Source organism: Mauremys reevesii, linkage group 20, assembly GCF_016161935.1.
Source record: "Mauremys reevesii isolate NIE-2019 linkage group 20, ASM1616193v1, whole genome shotgun sequence".
In the NCBI taxonomy this organism is placed as follows: Eukaryota; Metazoa; Chordata; order Testudines; family Geoemydidae; genus Mauremys; species Mauremys reevesii.
In genome coordinates this window covers 11,161,044-11,178,905 of record NC_052642.1, presented here as the reverse complement: position 1 = coordinate 11,178,905, position 17,862 = coordinate 11,161,044, and the positions used below count along the sequence as shown (strand labels likewise).

At 41.6% G+C, this 17,862-nt stretch overlaps 1 protein-coding gene across 15 annotated transcripts in view; it reads right to left on the bottom strand.

The window, feature by feature from the left end:
* AUTS2 (activator of transcription and developmental regulator AUTS2) overlaps positions 1 to 17,862 on the bottom strand; it is a 1,174,081-nt gene that overhangs the window by 258,386 nt on the left and 897,833 nt on the right. For all 15 annotated transcript variants that reach the window (XM_039507742.1, XM_039507744.1, XM_039507745.1 and 12 more), the window contains one exon: positions 17,411 to 17,440. In XM_039507742.1, the coding sequence (XP_039363676.1) occupies positions 17,411 to 17,440 (30 nt within the window). The remainder of the gene's footprint in view (positions 1 to 17,410; positions 17,441 to 17,862) is intronic.

Sequence of the window (17,862 nt, the reverse complement as noted above, 5' to 3'; positions counted from 1 at the left end):
AGACCTCAGCGCACCAAGCAGGCGCTTGGGGCGGCCGTTTCCCGGGGGGGCGGCATTTGGCTCCGGTTGAGCTCCCGCCGGCATGCCTGCGGCAGGTCCACCGGAGCCCGGAACTAGCGGACCTGCCGCAGGCATGACTGCGGCGGGTCCCGTCTTCCCGCGGCTCCGGTTGAGCTCCCGCAGGCATGACTGCGGCAGGTCCGCTGGTCCCGGGCTCCGGTGGACCTGCCGCAGGCATGCCGGCAGGAGCTCAACCGGAGCCGCGGGAAGAGGGGACCCGCCGCGGGACCGGGGAAGGGCGGCGCAGCGCTCCGCGCTGCTTGGGGCAGCGTCATTTCTAGAGCCGCCCCTGCTCACCTGGAAGCAGATCAACATACATGCCATTTTAAAGGGCCACTTCCTGTTAAGAAAAAGATAATATTTCCTAGTAACAAAGCCATGCCTTTTTTTTTTTTTTTTTTTTGTGTGGCGGGGGTGGTAGAAAGCCAGGAAGCTTCAAGAAAAAGCTTGAATTCTGAAAATATAATAGTCAAGGGACGCAGCTTAAAGAAAAAAATTTGTCTATCAACTAACAAGAGGCTGGGGTCACGAAGTAGGGTATTCTTTATACTTGAGAGAGCATGCTAAAAGTCTTAAAAATGTACAAGGAAACCTTGGCTAGAATGTTCCTAGCAGGTAATAGAGGTTGCGGCTTCAAGGGGGCTTATCATTTTTTCTGACATTCTGACAGAAATGTGTAATATAGAAGTTTACCAGTGTGGGCAGGTTAAATTATACGAGGCAGGAGAAATCATTTCAATGTGAATTGAAGCGTTACTCTAGGCCGCTTCTAACTCTGGCTTGTCATTCTCCCTGTTTTCCAGAGCCTCACAGCCTTTAACAGAAAAGCTGCATTTTAAAAGAGGATGCTGGGTAATGGGTGCCTTGGGTTCCACCGTTTGGTATTTACCAAGAAAAGCTCTTGAATATGCCACTTGAATGCTTTTCAGTTCTTCTTCATTACTGAATCTTGTTGTCACAATATTTTTCTCTCTTTAATGTTCTTACTTGGTGTGGCAAACGCTAAATTAATCCAACTATGGTCTGGGAAGCTCAGGTATGGAAGGTTTCAATCCAACCATAGTGAATTTATACACCAGAGTAAACCTGGAAATATCCTTACAAATAAAAGTGGACTTGTCTTATTTTTTCCAGTTATTTTTTCGGTCTTTCCTATTACAGAGAAAATGTGCCCTTTAATTAGAGAATCTCACATCTCCCTTTTCCACTGGTAAAATTCAGATCAGCTCAATAAACTCTCCCAATGTACTTTTCAGGAAAGCATCATACAGCCCAGCACTAATGCGCTGCCTGTCCCAAGTTGCTTTCCTGCTTCATAGCTTAAACCACTATGGGTTTCCCATTCTCCTAGAATTATGCAATCCAGCTTATGGCACAACAAAGACGTGAAATGGCCTGAGATCTGAATTCAGAAACTCAGGACCCGTAGAGAGACTGGGGTTATACTAGCTCCTGAACTGGCCTATTTATTGTCTGAAAGGTAAAGATGGGCAATGAAAGGGAGAAAAGAAGATGTGTCAGAACTGAATGAGAATCAGCCATGGAAGAGAAGAGCTCTGTGGCCCTGGAATGGGGAAAGGACAGTAGAACTGCAGGAAGAGCGTGAAAGGAGTTGAGCTGGATGTATATAGATAAGAACATTTCCTCTCAGATGCAACACCATGGATCACTGAAGTCAATGGAGCTATGCCAAATTATATCAGCTGGGGATCCAGCCCTGTATTCAAATTCAATGAGTTTATACTGCCATCTTTGAAAGGCATTTATGGCTTTTTACCTGCCTTAAGTATTCTTTCCAATGACTGTAGTCACTCTTATTTCCATTTGGTTTAAGGAATATGGTTGCTTGGGTGTCATTTAACACTTAACAATAAGTGGACATTAATTAATGTTAAATTACAATCGAATTTCTACTGAATTATATATGACATCTGCATTAGTAGACAGCGAGTTCATTCTGATTAATGTTATCACAGCAAGTGGCACAGGAATCTATAATTATTTGACAAAGCTGCTAACTGAAAGCTCTTTTGTAAGATTTCCCTTTAACAAAAACAAGCACAAAATGTACTTAAAGGTACACGTTAATTTAAATACATATTTTATTACCATCCATATAGAGAAGAGACTTAAAAATAGTTTGTCATGTTTAACACATCATCTGAGAAAAGCATTTGGCGTTAAAACGGTCACTCCATTTCCAGATTCTTCTCACTGCACCAGTGTGTTGAATCAGATACTGGGCTGGACTCTGATATCATTTACACGATTTTGTACGTGGAGTAACTGCCAGGGGCGGCTCTAGAAATGACGCTGCCCCAAGCAGCGCGGAGCGCTGCGCCGCCCTTCCCCGGTCCCGCGGCGGGTCCCCTCTTCCCGCGGCTCCGGTTGAGCTCCTGCCGGCATGCCTGCGGCAGGTCCACCGGAGCCCGGGACCAGCGGACCTGCCGCAGTCATGCCTGCGGGAGCTCAACCGGAGCCGCGGGAAGACGGGACCCGCTGCAGTCATGCCTGCGGCAGGTCCGCTAGTTCCGGGCTCCGGTGGACCTGCCGCAGGCATGCCGGCGGGAGCTCAACCGGAGCCAAATGCCGCCCCCCCGGGAAACGGCCGCCCCAAGCGCCTGCTTGGTGCGCTGGGGTCTAGAGCCCCCCTGGTAACTGCATTGACTTCCGATTAACACCACTGTAACGGAGATCAGGCAGATTTAGGCCCTCTATCTGTGCCTGCACAGAGTACGTGCACTGCTGGGGCACACCTGAGCTAGTGAGACTGACTAGTGAGAACTCTGAATTTCCCTAGTTTTGTAACAATTATTATTTTAAACAGGATTTTTTTGGTTAGGGATTGAGGCAAGGAACAGGAAATAGCTGAAAAGAAAATTGTGAATAAGGTACTGGAGCACGAATCAGAACATCGCAATTCTATTCCCAGATCTGTCACTGACCTGCTAAGTGACCTTGAGCATGTCACTTCATTTCCTCCCTTACTCTTTGTATGTCTTGTTTATTTATACCGGGGGCAGGGATGGTCTCCTACCTCATGTTGTACAGTGCTTAGCACAAAAGGGACCTGGTCTTGGTTGGGCTTATAGTGCTAGTGTAATAAAATAACAGCTTTCCTCAAGTCCTGACACTGGCCACTGTCAGCAGACAGGATACTGGGCTAAATGGACCTTTGGTCTGACCCAATATGGCCGTTCCTATGTTCTTAGGATACAATAATAAACGAATAATAATATAATACTAAATAAATAATAGTAAAAATATAATCATCGGCTTGTTAGGGTGAATGAGAGTCTTTCCTCTGGAACCTTATGATTACATTGTAAATAACAGAGTCCCTACCACAGAAATTATATTCAGTGAAGTCAGACCGGTTACTGCTCTTAGTCCAGAAGAGACACAAAAATACTGTATTGCTAGTATGGAAGTCATAATGAACCCACAGATGATTCAGTGCAGTTTAGATGGCATGCAATGCAGTCCATCCTTGGGGATCAACACTTCAGGACTGTTCAAACCTTAATGGGAGTACACCAGGCCCTTTTATTAATGCTATGTTGGTCTAAGAAAAATATGACAGTATTCTGGATTGAAAATAACAGCCCTGACTTGGTAACCTTGGTGTGAATCCTAAGCACCAAGCTCTTTCTACTCAAATCTTATTGGACTCGTACTCTAGCTGCTTTACTATGCTGTGCTTATACTATCATTCAAGTGCGCACGATAACATTATGAAGAGAAGCTACTGTATACATGAAGTGATAATATTTTGAACTTTGAGTTCTCCAGATGTGAGGAGATCTAAAGTGCTTTACCAACAATTAGCTGAACCACTCACTACCTGTAAGGGAGACACGAATTGCCACATACCAACTTTACAGAGGGATAAATATGAGAGGACACATGGTCCAGTGGAGTAGGGCATTAATTTGGTATTTGGGAGACCTGCGTTCAATTCCCTGCTCAGCCATGGACTTCCTGTGTGACCTTAGGCAACTCTCTGTCTGTACCTCTGTAAAATGGGGTGATAGAACGCAAGTGCCTCACAGGGATTTGCGTAGATAAATACATTAAACATTTTGAGGCACTCAGATACCACTTTAATGGGGCCGTATAAGTTTCTAAGATAGACAGACAAACTGAGGTAGAAAGAGGTTACGTGACTTTTCAAGATTACGTTGTGAATCAACGACAGAGCTAGGAATACAGCCCACGACTCCCTGTTCTGACCAGTAAACAACATTTCTACCCCTTTGCTATTTTTCAAGATTTCATTACAAACAAAAACAGAAAACTGGCCTCAGCACATATCAAATGTCTATAAAACATGATGCTTCCCGAAAAAAGCCATTTTAGATTTAGATACAAACACACTTAAAAACTGCCCTGGCCCCACCCCAGTCTCTGACTGAGAAACTGTGCTCAAAGGACAGCTCAGAGCAAATGAACGCAGCCATGTATTAAACCCCTTAAATATACAGTGTTATTAATGGAAACCTCAATTCAACCAGAATGCATTGCCAACGTGAACATGTTGGGAAATTCCGTTCTGAAAATGCTGCATGCCCTGTCTGTCCTTAAAACAGCCCCTTCATCTGAGACCTGCTGTATAATACTCACAGCTATACTGACACTAATCCTCTCTAAAATCTGCTAAATGTTTCTGCACATGTTCGCAGTATGCTGCATATTCAGCATTCAGAGTTCATTCATAACCATGCATTAACTACTGAGTAACCTGGCTTCCCTGCATGTAAGGAATTTGATATCACAAATAAGTCACCATAAACTCTACAGGATTAAATAAGTTATTGAATCTTCCAGCACAACTGATTTCTACAAATGATACCCTGGAAAATTACATTATCGCTCTATGATTTGGTTCAATCTGATTGCTACAGCTAATTGAATAATGTAACCCAATTAGGATGCTTTTGTTATGAATGAACAACCTTGCTTAATATAGTCTAAATGTCCAGAATTAACCTGGATATGTTCCCGGGAGCACATGGGAATTCTGGAAATTTAGGGGTGCATTTTAAGAGAGGGCACCACTAAGAATTAGACAATCATATGGAGATTTCAAAGGCCCAAAGGGAAGTTTGGTGCCCAGCACCCACTGAAAATCAATATAAAGTGTGCAAAGAAGCCTCTGTAATACTTCACATGGATATAAACCCAGATTTTCAAAAGAGCTCAGAGTCAGGTTTTCAAGAACTCAATACCCCACAACTGGGGCCAGATTTTCAAAACATTTCTGCTCCCTCCTGAGGCACCGAAATAAGGGCTCAGCCCCTAGCCTCTCCCCTTGTGACAAATATGGCCAGTTTATAGCACCCAGTGTTCTCCGCTCTTGAAAAATCTGGCCAGTTATTTTGGTGTCTAAATGGAAACCTGGCCCGAGTAACAGGTGCTGAGCTCTTCATAATGACTTATGAATCTGGGGTGGAGTGATACCAATTTATACCAATTGAGGAGCTGTCTCAGAATCTTTACTTCCTTTATTAGTGACTTTTTAAAATGCACTCATCACTGGGGCATCGGAGTGTCTTAAACACTTGAACTAATTCATTCCCAAAACACTGCCTGTCAGGTAGGTAACTAGTAGACCTGGGTTATAGCCCTATGTTTAGTCCACTAGACTAACCTACCCTACAATTTTAGCAATGATTGCTCTACCAGGCCCCAGGCAAAGAGGCTACCAGAGACAGGAGTCAGAGATTCAGACAGGACGGTAGGTCGGTGAGGGAAACAGTGGAGGAAGGAGGGTCAATTCAACTGAATAAGAGTTAGAAGGTATTCTTCAAACCTGCTACAGTTTGATAGATGGCTTAAAGTTCAGAATGATTCTTATTTTGCCGATACCTGTTGGCCCAATATTAATTCAAACCGTAAGTTCCTCTCTTAATTTCTGCACTGCTTTGGGGATTTCTGGAATCTGAGCTATACAGTAGCTGTATTCTACCACTTCCTAGTCCACAATGCCCTTATTACAGTGCTGAGCCAGATGGAGAGAAGTATGCAGAAAACCAAGTAATACTTGAACGAATCTCTCTCTCTCTCTGTTTGTTGGTGCATGAATTTAATTTCCTTTCTCCTTGTTTTTAACCTGTCCATGGATATGTTTGTGAGAAATCCGAGAGGGTTACACGTGTTATGGGTCTCCATATGAAGGAATTACTATAATTTTGATAGGTTTTTTTCCTTCCTTAAGAAATTTCTCACCTTCTCATTTCTCTAACGCAAAATATTTTTTTCTTCTTTTCAAGTCAATATAAAAACAGACAATCACAAAGAGGGAACGTGTTTATAATTATGGATTTGTTATACAAAATAGTTGCTATACAATAGCATATAGTGAATATAAATGTAATAGCTGAATAATACACAGTATATAGACTTTATAGATAAATATTCCAGAAATTCCATAGATCCAAACATGCCCATGCTCCAAAACTTGCACCTTGGGCTTATCTCTCTCTTTGTAGAAAGAAAGAGCTGAAATTTTGGATAGGGATTTGAAATCTCTCCCTCAAATTTGGAGATGTTGGGATCTGTATCGATTCTGGAATGCATATTTAGGTACCTATCTATGGTGTTTGTGCGTATTTAGAGGTCTACATTTGTGTGTATACATAGGGGGTGTATTTCTCTCTCTCTGTGTATACATAAACACACACCTATATATACACACAAATATAGATCTCTAAATACAAACATACATCTGTATGTGTGCCCACACACATAATCTATCTTAATTTATACAATATAAATTGTGTTTATTCCACAATAACTACATTTCTTGAGTGGCTGGGTCTCAGACAATTGGAAGCATGGGAGTTAAAATTACCACTACATTTTAAATCAAACTCTCGGAGGATAATTACTTCCCAAAGATTAGATCCATATTTTTGTGTTTTTTTCTTTACAGTCTTGAATTATTTAATCAGAGGCCAGAAGAAAAAACTGATATTCCCTTGCAACCGAACAGTGAAAGACCAGTAGGTGGGGAATCCTAGCCCCTACTGCTGTCACTGCACTGAACTATCATGGTCACAAAATGGCTTTGCTATACATATGAAAGAAAGAAATAGGACTAAAATGGAAGCAAGCAAACATACATTTCCTTTTAAATATCCTTCTATTTATACAGTAAGATCCCTGGATCTGGGACTATGTCTTCTGCTTGTGCAGTGCTGAGCACAATGTCAGCTATTAATCAGTAATTAGGATGATATAATTTTTTTTAATTGACCCAAATGCTATAATCCATGATCAAGCAAAACTCCCTCAATGGAAGTTTTGCTGGAGTAAACACTGCAGGATTTAGCGCAGGGAACGTATCAGACCTGAGCAAAATATCATGCTCTGTAGACCAGCCCCAGTGTCAGAGAGTGGCCTTAGAGGAAACTGCAAAAACTTTAGAGTGTACCTACTGGGCAATCCTTTAACATGCAAGGATGAACATTCAGTGATATTTCTTGTCTCCAGCCAGTGGTGAGTTTATATGGCAAAGCATAAGTGATGATAACCATTTTCATTTTTATCCTATCTTACTATCAATACAAATACTGTACTTAAATCTCACACTGGTATTTAATCCTTTAAAAAAAATAAAAAACACACCAAAAAAACCCCACCTCTTACTTTGATCATCCTGGGAACATTTACAGGAAATAAGCAAGTGCATTTAAGAGAACCATCACCAGGAGTGCAAATATACAGTACTTACTTACCAGGTGTAAAACTTAACATTTGTCTATTTCAGCTTACACTACTGCAGATACTGGGGACTGCTGTGGCTTAAAGGGAGAGGGAGCATTTCTCTCTATCTCCCGCCTGCACACACATGCCCACGCACACCACTAGGAGGCTGAAATAGGGCAGCAGAAAGTGCATCTTGAAGCATACATTACTTCATATGCTTTGAAACATGGTTTTAAAAAAATATATATGTTGAGCTTCATATCTCTTGTGGATCTCTTTTGTACACATCTCTCTCCGTATCTATCTCTCTTACATCTATAACTAGAATATCTATAATATTAACACATTAATATCAATGGGGACATAAAGAGATGTACATGCCACAGATAATATACATAGCTCAGTGGTTTGAGCATTGGCCTGCTAAACCCAAGATTGTGAGTTCAATTCTTGAGGGGGCCACTTAGGGATCTGGGGCAAAAATCAGTACTTGGTCCTGCTAGTGAAGGCAGGGGGCTGGACTCAATGACCTTTCAAGGTCCCTTCCAGTTCTAGGAGATTGGTATATCTCCAATTATTTTTAATTTTTTTTGAGGGGAGGGATAGCTCAGTGTTGTGGGCTCAGTCCTTGAGGGGGCCATTTGGGGATTTAGTTAAGGATTGGTCCTGCTTTGAGCAGGGGGTTGGACTAGATGACCTCCTGAGATCCCTTCCAACCCTGATATTCTATGATTCTATGATATCAGGGCATATGAAGTACAAAATATTCTAGGATATTATACCAGGACAGTGGCAAACTAGACATATTACTCATATGAAACTTGTAAAATTACATAAAAACAGACACATATATATGGGTGGACACATAACATATGCATATAACATACATAATATACATTATGTGTGTATTATACATATATCTAAAGCATGTAATATGCGATATAACATGTGCACATATATATATTTATGTGATACGTGTTAAGATGTCATATGCACATACATAACATATACATACATCTATTGTTTTTCAGTTTGTGTTTATTTTTAGTGGTACAGTTTTCATATAACTAGTGTTTCCATATCTACATCTAGATGCATACAACTTATAATATTTTAAAATAGTAATAAATACAATTTTTTAAAACAACATTACATGTTCCTGAACACTTAAAGCGTATTCCAGGATAAGTTTTCTGTGACACCCATGCCAACCTCCTTGTGTTTAGCTCGACTGTTTACTCAACTGACAGACAACGGCCTAAAGCCCTGGGGAGAGCAAAACCTGTTTGGGCCATTGACATTGAGTATCCTTGGTGCAGGAAGTCAGGACCTTAGAGGTATCCATCATTATGCCTGCCTGAAGCACTGGCTGGAGCCAAGGAACTTGCCTGAGAAGCTAGTAAAATTTTAATGCACTCTGTAGTGCGGTCATGTCATACTCAGTTATGGCAAATAATCCCAGATGCCTGCAGAGGTAAAATGGAGCTGTAATGTGCTTGCCTCCTAACCCGAGCTGACAGCAATGATGTACGACTACCATTAGCGGAAAATATCACTTCAACTAACCCATGATCCAGCTCCGCTAAGGGTCATATTATCCATGAGGAACAAATTACACTCCCAAAGTAAATACAAATTTCCTACATGAAATGGGTACAAAAAAGAGGGAGAGAGGATGGGTGTGATACGTTACTTATGACGACATGCTACCAAGTGACAAAGATGATAAAGGACAGGAGAAATCACTGGCTAACAGAGCAGCATGGCAAAATCAGCCCAGAAAGCACCTACTCAAGCCTGTAAACACCATCTTCTCTCCTTAGTGGCAAATCTTTTAACATGAACACGCTTGGCTCCAATTTTATTACCACTCTAGCTGTAGGGACTCACGATGTGCCACATCAAATGAATAAAAAGGATCCTTATCTTGCCTCCTAATGGGCCTTAAACAGGAAGAAATACATTGTGATTGCATGAGCATTGCTAGCACATAATGTCTGGGGGATTGCTCACCCTCGGGGCACGTTTCAGGTGAGGCATTTTTCCACAGTTATAAAGAACACCACCTGTATAAATACTCAGCATAAATCTCTTTGATGGGAAACATCACAGCTCTGTGGCAAGAGTCAAGGAATACTATCTAACCCCTATCTGAACTAAAGCATACTATGAGATAGGATATTACCATTCAATAACAAGGAAGTGCCCCCTAGTGCTTAGAATGGGGTTCTGTTGATGGTTCTGCCACTGGCTAACCCTATGACCTTGGGCAAGTCATACAGGGCCTGATTGTCAAAAATGCTCAGTACCCACAATCAGAACCTGATTTTCAAGAGCTCAGTTCTCACTTAGGTACTAAAGTAAGTGGCCACATTTTCAGACGTTGGGTCCTGATCTCTAGGGGTACTGCTACACAGCGAAAACACCCTGTGGAAGTGAGTCCCAGAGCCGGGGTTAACTGACTTGGGCTTCTTGCTCTGGGGCTAAAAAGAGCAGCGTAGATGTTCGTACTTGGGTTGGAGCTCAGGTTCTGAAACCTGGCCAGGGTCTCAGAGCCCAGGCTCCAGTCTGAGCAGGAACGTCTACACTGCTCTTTTTAGCCCAATCACGTGAACCTGCGAGCCTATGCTCTGACACTCGCTACCTTGTTTTGGGTTTTTGTGCTGTGTGGACATATCCTACGTTACTTTAACAGGCCTGTTTAATACCAAGTATTTGTCAGTCACTTATCACTTACTTCCTGATTTTCCCCTACCACAGCAAAATCTGTGGTTTGAGGGGAGGACAACTTCACCAGGATTCCCTCATGGAGCTCCCTATCAGGGGATAGGCTTTGCTTCCTCACAAAAAAAGGCCGTGGAAGTTATCCCCACACCTGGTGGGTGCTCAGAGAATCATAGGAGACCAGTGTGGTTCACATCAAAAGTCTTCACTAGCTGTGTCCCCCACCACCAGCTCCATGGCAACGTAACTCAATTGGCTCTGCACTACTAGCAAATCCCTTATCTACAGCTGCACCTTTGATCTCCATGGTGGGGAGGGACACCCTGGAAAAATGAATGCCACCTGAGTCTATACTGTCATTTCTGAGGATTTCTAGCCGGGCTGGAGGTCTGATAATGTGCATTCCCCCCACCCATTCCTCCCATTAGCCAGCCTAGCTGCCACACAAGTGCATCTGGATCTGCAGGGTAGGTTGGTGAAAGGAAGGCAGCTGATACCCTCTTGCTTGTAATAGGGGAAAAGATCCAGGTGCAGAGAATTCCTTCCATGCATGGACTTAGGGGGCATCATTATTATGTATTATTTACATTCCAGTAGCACTTAAAGGCCCAAATTGAGATGGGGCCCTAAGGTGCATACGTATAGTAAGAGAAGCATAGATGCTATGGTAATGGTGGCCATATAAGTGCAATCGAGCAATAGATCTTCAGTGAAGTGCTACACTCAGAAAGCTTCTGCTAGAGGGAAAAAAACAGCCCAACCTCCATTTGGTTTCCAAGTCTCCCACTATAGTTGGCAAAAATTTAGCAACTGCCAACCTGAGGATGAAAGAGAATATCCCTCTTTTATGAATGCAGCTATCTCTAATGTACAAGATGGGTGTAATGCAATTTCAACACTATTTAATCCGTTTGTAATGGTGCTTTTGTTACTGGCAACAGCTCCTGCATAAGGAAGCCAAGTGCCAAGCAGTTAATTAGCTTGGTCTTTATTTATTTATTTAAAGCGGCCTTTTTCTTTTTTCTTTTTTTTTAAATAAAGAGAGATTGAGTTACTGTGTTCTATCCATTTCCAAGAGAAGGAGGAACACCACAGAGGAAAAGTGTCATGGATGGGCAAATCCTAGTAGGGTCAGAGGTGAGAATGGATTTAGTTAGGATCAGATTGGTGGTGACTGGTAGCAAAGCTCAGGTCCAGAGGACGGTTTTGTGGGGAAAGAGAAGTTGGCCCATTATGGAGTCAGGGAACTTGCCACAAAGTTTGGTTAGGATGGGAATTTATTATGGGGCACTGCAGGGCCCATTCCAATAAGTGTAACATACTTTTGATGCTTATTACCACCCTGATGTCTTGGATCTGCAACACTGGGCTAGGAATTTTGTAAGACTCTCGGGAGATTTCCAGTTGGGCCAGAAATAACTCTAAAAACAGAACTTCTGGTTGTGCTGAATCACAGCACTTCCTTGCTCTAGCATGAAAGTGTAGAGGTGTGTGAAAATGAAACAATGAGGAAATCAATTATTCTCTGAATCTCAGTAAAGATACCATTTGAGGCAAAGTTTCAGACCATTTCTTACCTCGAGCTGATTCTCCATTCCTATCTACTAAATACTATCAGAGAGAAAGAGAGACAGAGGCTGAGAGGGGGAGAGAAAGGGACAATAGTAACAAGAGATCTATATTATTTTAGAACTCTATGCAATACAGTAGGTTTCGTTAAAATAAGCAGCTTGTACTCTGCATTCAACTTTACCAGGTAGTCTCTGTTCTGCACTTAGAATAGGGAATACTGCAAACATGGAACATTGAATTACCAAATGCAGTAACAGATTATATATATTAGAACATCTCTCTCTAAAGCCTTCTTCAAACAAGAAAATTTAGCAGCAGCACCTTCAAAATATACTATATACACACACATACTATGCAAATATTTTACACAATATCTCTCACAGCATACTCATGTTCACAGCTTTTTATAAGTAATCAAATGTGTTCGCTTCATCATTAAAAACATTCTGACATAAAAATAACATTCTGCAAAAGATTTTTCACAGCTCCTATGGTGCCTACAATGAGGCTCTAGAGAGAAATACTGAAGTCTAACAAGTAAAGCACCAATGCAAGAGTGGGCTACATAAGGTACATAAAAGCATTCAGTCCTGAATTGGCCATGGAGTAGATCCTTTTATTTTACTCTTCTCTTGATCCTGTGTATTTCACTTTCCACAGGGGGATAATACACATTGAGCCTATATTTTTCTTTGGACAGGTAAACCTCTTTCCCAGTCACCCGCCCTATACAAGATCCCATACCAAATTCCCATTTAAATCAATGGAAACACTCGCCCGGTCTTCACTGTACCTCGGATCAGAACCATCATGGGCAATCAGCAAGATTTTGAATTACCTGCCCCATACAGAATTCAGGTTAGCATGATTCAGGAACAGCAACATAAAACACTGGGCTATGTACAAATTAAATTGTTAGTTATGGTGATTTTTATTTATTGGGCATCTCACATTTTCCATATACAACTTAGATAAAAATCCTGTAGATGTAGACCTTTTCCTTCCAAAGTCTAACTTAGGTAACACGTTATGCTCTGCAATGAAATCCCCCATTGCCAATGAGATGATTTCCCAAGTCAGGTTTGAGTAAAAAATGTTAAAAGGACCTCAAATATGGCCCTTAGCTTCTAAAACAGCCCAATTAAATACAGTGGTTGTGAGGAGGGAATAGAGAAGAAAGAAAAAACAGTAGTTTGGTCCTTAGCTTAGTGTCTCTAAGCCATTAACATGTCTGTTCATCAACCAGAATACTCCATTTATTTACAGAAAATGAATTAATTTGTACATAGCTTTTCCTCTATTAATTACCACGTATATAATTTTAAAAATTAAATCTTGATATCAGAGGAAAACACAGTTGATCTTAAATATGTCATTGTGCAATAGCTTGCCCGTATTTCAGATCACCAGCTTTGGAGATCTGCACAGACTAAGAGACTGACAGGCCTTTTAATGGGGAAAATCCAGGAGTCTCATGAGATCCATGCTTTTTTGGTTCAATAAGAATCCTCAGTGGTATTTGCTGAAGAGATCCCCGGACATTAAGCGACATCAACTGCCATCTCTTTAAGCATTAGCGATTCAGATTCTGATGTGAATCCTCTAAACCAATGCGTGCACACGCACACGACCCACTCTCAAAGATTTATAATAGGAGAACAGAAAGCACACTCAGAGTGCTGTGGTCTGAGACCTTATGTATCACAAGGAGCCAAGGAGAATATATACATCTGTGGGGAGACTATACAGTCCAGAAACTTGTGGCTTAAAAGTCAGACACAGACACAGACACAAGCCTTAGCTACAGCAGCATCTTTTTCCTATTAAATATCCTTGTTTCTTCTTCCAGAGAAACACCTGGACTAAATGTCTCGTACTAGGGCAGATACAGACAGAGAAAGGGACTCTAGTTTCTGGCAGCTTCCAGTTAAAAGCTGGGGCAGGAGAATTGGGGGCACAGCCATCACCTAATAGAGATCAAACTTCATCAGTGATTTACACAGCTAGATACATCTTCAAATTGGGAAAGAGGATACCGATAGCCTAAGGTACAGCACTTCTTCTCTACCACCAGTCCTTATGGGTATCTGCCTCCCATTCCTCCTATTCTGCCCTGGGCTCCTTTTCTTCACTATGGTATTTGTGGCCATGTTTGAGTTTGCCAGCCTTTAAACTTCCTTCACTCCATTGTACAGTAAGCACTATAGTGACCTGCTATTTTTGACTCTAATCCAGGCTCATGGGACCTCTTTATATTAGCACACTGTAAGTCATTGCTCCCAACACACATACACACACCCCACATCATCTCTACCCGCCAGAGGGCACAAATTTCTCATAAGCAATAGAGACCAGCATGGATCTGCCCCAAGAACCCCGAAGTGAAACAAAATCATCTCCCCCTAACGTTTCTGATTGGCCAATGGTGGATCCATGCCGCAGAGCATGAGCTTTTGTAATGGAAGACTGCAGCTCCCATTGAGAGGCAATTTCCTACCCTGACTCACATGCCTTCTCACGGAACCGTTAACTTGTGTTGGGAGTAGAATAGTTGTAGACTCATCAGAATGCATTAAAGTAGGGCCACCCAGGGCTGATTTGACAATTATTGCACAACAACAACGCCAACTCCACGCCTCAAAGCTGACATCCGTGCTCTTCCAATGGGTACAAGAGGTTTGGTTCAAGGCTCTAATGCAACAATGTGCTAAGTGCCCTCAACGCCCAGTGTCATCCATGAGAAGATGCTAGGTCCACCCAGGAGATGGTCAGCACATTGCAGGGGCAGGCCCTTATGAAGTACCATCTGTTGTCTCTGCATGTTTTCTCATAGAAATTTTTGGTCTTAAAAAAAAAAAAGAAATATTTTATTTTAAACAAGGATTCAAAAATTTTCAGGGGTCCTATTGAAAGAGATCTAAAAGATCCTGCCTGTCTGAAGGAAGGAAGTTTCTACTTGTCAGTTAAACAAAGGAATAATACACAGCCTCCTTTATAGTGTGTACTTTACCTGTCATCCAGCAGCCCATTATCATGTCACGGCAGAGTGCACTTTTCTACAGGTCACTTTGTTTAAAATGACATGGATAATGCACATGTCAGCGAGCTGACAGTCCTCACCGTCCTTCAGAGATAAAAACCCGCAAGACAAGCGCCTGTTCTTATCTGGGGTACATGCCTTGGTCTATCATCCAAGTCAGACAGAACATGATTTCTCCAGAGAGCACTTTTTTCATTTCCTGATTTTAAGGAAATCAAATAAGCACCATTTGTCTTCATCTGAATATGCTTGACCTGCTCAAATGATGATGTCTTGCATTTTATAACAGGCTACATATGCTGAATTCAAATTAACAGCAGAACAAGGCCCTTATATCTCTGCCTCAGCTGCCAGTGTAGGCTCGAAAAATACACCAGGTTTAGCAGCTTTCTTTCAGAATTGGGTCTGAGCTGCACAATTCAGAGCTGGGTTTGGTTCTGGGATCTGAACTGCCTAAATAACCAGGGACATCTGTATCTGAACTTAATCTCATCCCTTTGACAAGGCATCAATTGTCAAGTTCAGATCCAGGTTTGGATTTCAAACTTTCTCTGCACCAATCCTGGGACATTCAGTGAAAGGGACCATTTTGAGCCTCTCTCCAGTATTGTAATGAAGAAATATCCCTTAATTGTCAATACCCAGGTCCCTGAAAGCTGCCCAGTTTGCCTTTATACACAAAACTGCTGTGAGAGAAAAGCATCAGGAAAACTGGCAAAGGTTAGCTCTGCAACTATAGGAGTGGAAGGAAAATACATTATGGTGCTAGATGGCATGAACATAGGTACCATGCTCAGTTTATCGTCTTCCCCCACATAAGGAATATTCTGAAAATGAATAATCGCTATATTGGGTGGAATTTAATAATAATGCATTAGAAGTTCATATCTAAAGATGCAGGTTAATATTCTGTGTTAAAAAAACAAAACCACAGATCTCTGTTGTCATTCTCTGATTTACTCTAGTGATTAGTCTTTCTATGGAGGAAAAATCACTAATGGAGTCAAATGCCGCAAACCAAAGTAAGTAGTATGTCTTATAGTTAACAAATGATTATGAAAACCACAGAAGAAACAAATCCCCTGTTTGGGAAGTTATCAAAAGCTGAGGGCCAAAGAGTTGGCAGTTGAAGGCACAAGGAGAGAGTTTTCCTTTTCTTCCTCCTATACAAAGACATCACTGATTAACTTAACCGAATTTGCAGTCTGTTGTTTCCTTGTGCGTGTCACAACATGCTTAGATTCTTTTCTAATGTGTCAGTGGAGATACACAATGGTGTCGATGTAAAACACATCTTCCGTCTTCTTGGTCTACTTGGAGTCAGTTCACAGAACTAGTCACTGCCCTCTAAATAATGTGAGGGAGTCACATGGAGCAGACATCCCCACATTCTTCCCCAAATATATCCAGCAAAGAGAAGAAGAGGAGAAAGCAGTTAATCTGACAAAGAAAAAGGTTTGGGGTCACCCCTTAAGGCCTGTCACACACATAAGAGTCTCAGAATTCAACCTAGAAATGACATTTTAAAACCTTTTTTCCCCATCACGATCATTTGTTTTGACAGGCAAGAACGTTATACAGAGGTTTGTTCACATCAAAGGAAAAAAATTAGACACATGAAAATACATTGATGCAAATACTACAGTTATTAGCATCATGAACAACAATAGCTTTATCAATTGGTGCGTCCCTAACATTTTTAACACACAACTACTTCCTCCCACACACACCCTGCCCCAAGATTCTTAGGGTGGGATCATTAGCCCTTAACAAAGAAAATCGATTGATCTGCCTTAGGGCCCAGCTTCCAAACATTGTTTCAATGGAGGCACTCTCAAAAAATAAATGTATGAACCTGTAGAGCTGGCAGAACCTTACATGTGCACATGCAAACCAAACAACCGTGTGGATAAACGGCTATTGAAAAGCGCAAATATGGATCTTGGCAGATATGTCCCCTTGCGTTCATGACATGTTCGCGTTTCCAAAAGGTAAATGCAGCTATACAAAGGGCCAGTGGTCAAAGCAGTGTTCATAAGCTACACACATAAATTATGTTACTAATATGTTTCAGAATGGGAGGTGGAGCCTCTAATTCATGGTCTAGAAAAGCTTTCCCTAAAGCGTCTGATCCAAAACCCATTGAAGTCAATGAGAGTCTTTCATTGACTACAGTGGGCACTGGATCAGGTCCTAAAACAAAATGCGTAAAAACAACTGAAAAATAGAAGTGAATCCAACAAGACGTTCTCTGTGCCCATAATGACATCGAACAGTACAGGTTGCAAGTTCTCCCCAGCTTACCTTCTCTTCTTGATCACTGTCACTGTCACACTGAAATGGAAAGAGAAGAAAAATAAACATGGGTAAGAGAAACCTTTCCAAAACAAAGCAAACATAAAAGATATGAGTGAAACACACATAGTCCATTAGGCTGCAATTGTAATTCCTTTGGAAAGAAACACTTATTATATAACAGGAATTCCTCCCCGCCCCCACCTTGCAAAAAGCATTTGTAGTGAAGGACACATACTTGTATTTTTGTTTTGGTTACAATACTACCATGATTCAACTAAGTCATTTGGAATATATGCCCTATTCGCCCAGTCAGGCTAATTTACATTCAAGGAGCTGGTGTTGCATCAGGACAGTTAGAAGCCAAAATTAAATCACAGGGCAGGCAAAAATATGAGCTGCTTCCTTTATCTGATGAACAGTAGGTATCATTCTGCCTCCCAACAGATCGGCTGCAAAGA